This window comes from Adiantum capillus-veneris, chromosome 7 (genome assembly GCF_014529385.1).
Source record: "Adiantum capillus-veneris isolate H3 chromosome 7, ASM1452938v2, whole genome shotgun sequence".
Lineage (NCBI taxonomy): Eukaryota > Viridiplantae > Streptophyta > Polypodiopsida > Polypodiales > Pteridaceae > Adiantum > Adiantum capillus-veneris.
Window position 1 is genome coordinate 37,454,234 of NC_140937.1, and position 2,638 is coordinate 37,456,871.

General features: G+C 39.5%; 1 protein-coding gene across 1 annotated transcript; it reads right to left on the reverse strand.

Annotated features, from left to right (window-relative positions):
* Positions 1–614: 614 nt before the first annotated feature.
* LOC147453700 (uncharacterized) lies at positions 615–2,357 on the reverse strand. The gene is made up of 4 exons (XM_086516961.1): positions 2,157–2,357; positions 1,678–1,786; positions 1,275–1,627; positions 615–908 (listed from the first exon to the last, which is right to left on the reverse strand). The coding sequence occupies exons 1-4, from the start codon at positions 2,355–2,357 to the stop codon at positions 615–617; spliced, it is 957 nt and encodes a 318-aa protein (XP_086373087.1).
* Positions 2,358–2,638: the final 281 nt, after the last annotated feature.

Sequence of the window (2,638 nt, forward strand, 5' to 3'; positions counted from 1 at the left end):
GCCCATGCCACCTTCTAGCGTCGACATACTTTGGCTGCACCAACGTCATGGAGGATTCGCCCAAAAATTATTCTTCCTTAAGTGAGTCACATCAGCACTAAGCGAATTTTTTGCCTTAAAATGAGGACCCCCACTTATTAGTACCTATGTACCCTTTTGCCCAATTCCATTCCTCCAACTTTTACTTTCGAGACTTCAAATCCGACAGTTCAATTTCTGACTTCCAGTCCGCAATCCGAATTCCGAATTCCATGTCCCTTTACAAGTTTTGAATTTCGAGAACAAATTGTCAATTCTGCCTTTGAACATTCCACTGCAACTCCCAGAACACCAATTGTTAACAGTTTATTGCCAATATCCTCAGTCTTATTGACCATCCACTTGGGAACCTCAAGCACCTTTCCATAAAATTTCTTCAATCTGAATCCATTCACTGGTTTCAAAATCTTTGTTCCAAAGAGATCTTTCAACAAAAATGTTCCTTGACCCTATTCAATCTGATAAGGTCCCAAATATCTCAGCTTCAACTTACCCGGATGTGGTCCCAATTTGGAATTATATAACATCACCCAATCCCCTTTCTGAAGAATTTTAAATTTCACCTGCCTAGACATCTATGCTTGTCTCCTCTTCTTCCCAATTTCCACCAAATAGGCACTCTGAATTCTATCCTCTTCCAATTTAAGCAGTTCCTTCTGTCTATAAGAAATTGATTCCTCCGGACTTAACTTATGCTGAACTGACAACCTCAAGCTTGGAATTACATATTCCATTGGCACCACAGCTTCTATCCCAAAGACCAATTTGAAAGGTGTCATTCCAGTTGCCACCTTAAAAGCTGTCCGAAAAGCCCATAGTGTTGAATCCAACTTGTCATCCCAATCCAATTTGTTTTCCGACACAATCTTCTTCAAAATTCTCACCAACACTTTATTAGAGCTTTCTGCCTACCCATTTTCTTTCGGATGATATAGAGTAGATTTCCTATGCAAAATCATATGTCTGGATATCAACTCATGAATCATAGAATTCAAAAAGTGTGTTCCTTAATCCGACACCAACTCAATAGGACATCCAAATCTTGTCATAATGTTTTTATATAGAAACCTTGCCACACTTGCTGCTTTATTATCTCTCAAAGCCACTGCTTCCACCCATTTGGTAGCATAATCTGTTGCAACAAGAATATATCTAGAACCTTTCCTCTTTGACCTTGGTTTTATTGGGCCTACAAAATCCATTCCCCACTTCTGAAATGGTTCTAATGGCAATACTGTATGATCCTGCATCCTATCCCCTTGTGTAGGCTGCCCCATCTTCTGACATTGAACACATTCCTTGGCAAAACTATGTGCATCCTTCAATAACAAAGGCCACCAAAGTCGAGCTTGTAAAATTTTCCGACCTGTAATTTCCCCTGAGAAATGTCCTCCAGCTGATCCCCAATGTGCCTCCTGCAACACTGCTTTTTGCTCTTCATCCGGAACACATCGTCGTATAATATGATCTGCTCCTCTTCTATATAATGCTCCAACTATAATTAGAAATGGTCTGCTCCTCAATGCAAACTTCTTCCTTTGATCCAGAGACATTGTCAAAGGTAAAACTTTGTCAGAAGATGAACCATCTGATCATACCAATTGTCAAAAAACTTGATCATACCAATTGTCAAAAAACTTTCCTTCCACTCAGAACAAATCCGTATCAGGAAATTTATCCGATACTCCTGGTAATTCCTCTTTATGTTCCAATCTGCTGAGGTAGTCTTCCACTGCATGCTGAGTTCCTGGAGTATGAAAAACTATGTAATCAAATTCTTGCAACATGAGCATCCACCTTGCTAATCTGCCTTCCAGTTTTGGCTTCTTTACCGGAAACAATAAAGCCTGATGATCCACATGAAAAACCACTTTGTTCCCTAACAGACAATGTCAGAATTTTTCCAAAGCAAAAGTCAATGTTCCCAAAGCTTCCCTTTTTGTAACTGTGCAATTCTTCTCCGGTGCTCTTAGCATTCTACTAGCATAATAAACCGGTCTGAACCATCCCTTAATCTTCTCTTGCATTAAAACAGCTCCTACTGCCATGTCAGAAGCATCAACATACACATGAAACAGAAATTCCCAATTTGGTGGTTGAAGTATAGGTGAAACTACCAACATCTTTTCAGCTTCTCCCCAGACAAATTCCACTTCCTTCTTAGTCAAATGACTAAGTGGTGTGCTCACATCCGCCAAATACCGTAAATACCTACCATGCCATTTGATCTGTCCAACAAACCACATCACTGCCTTCAAATTTTCCGGAGCTACAGCTTTTTGAATTTCACTTAGAATTTTGTCCCCATCAATTGACATTCCTTCTTGAGAGATGTTATGTCCCAACAATTTTCCCTTTTGTACTGCTATTGCACACTTCTGGGGATTAAGTGACATCCGAAACATCCTACATCTTTCAAAACACTTCCTCAAATATTCCAGATGCCTGACTTTTTTCCCAAAAACTGAAAAATCATACATAAAAATCCTCATAAAATCTATCAAATGTGGCTCAAAGGTTTTAAAAGCTACCTTCGAAAACGATGGTGGTCCATTCTTCAATCCAAAACTCATCACTGTATATGCAAAAGCTCCCCATT

What these genes read in the sequence shown, in the direction of transcription:
- LOC147453700 (XM_086516961.1), bottom strand. Translation starts at nt 2,357, where the DNA reads ATGTCAATTGATGGGGACAAAATTCTAAGTGAAATTCAAAAAGCTGTA. An exon ending in GAGAAGCTGAAAAGATGTTG is followed by an intron (nt 1,787 to 2,156) that starts GTAGTTTCACCT and finishes TTCATACTCCAG; the next exon opens with GAACTCAGCATGCAGTGGAA. An exon ending in TTGTTCTGAGTGGAAGGAAA is followed by an intron (nt 1,628 to 1,677) that starts GTTTTTTGACAA and finishes TGGTATGATCAG; the next exon opens with ATGGTTCATCTTCTGACAAA.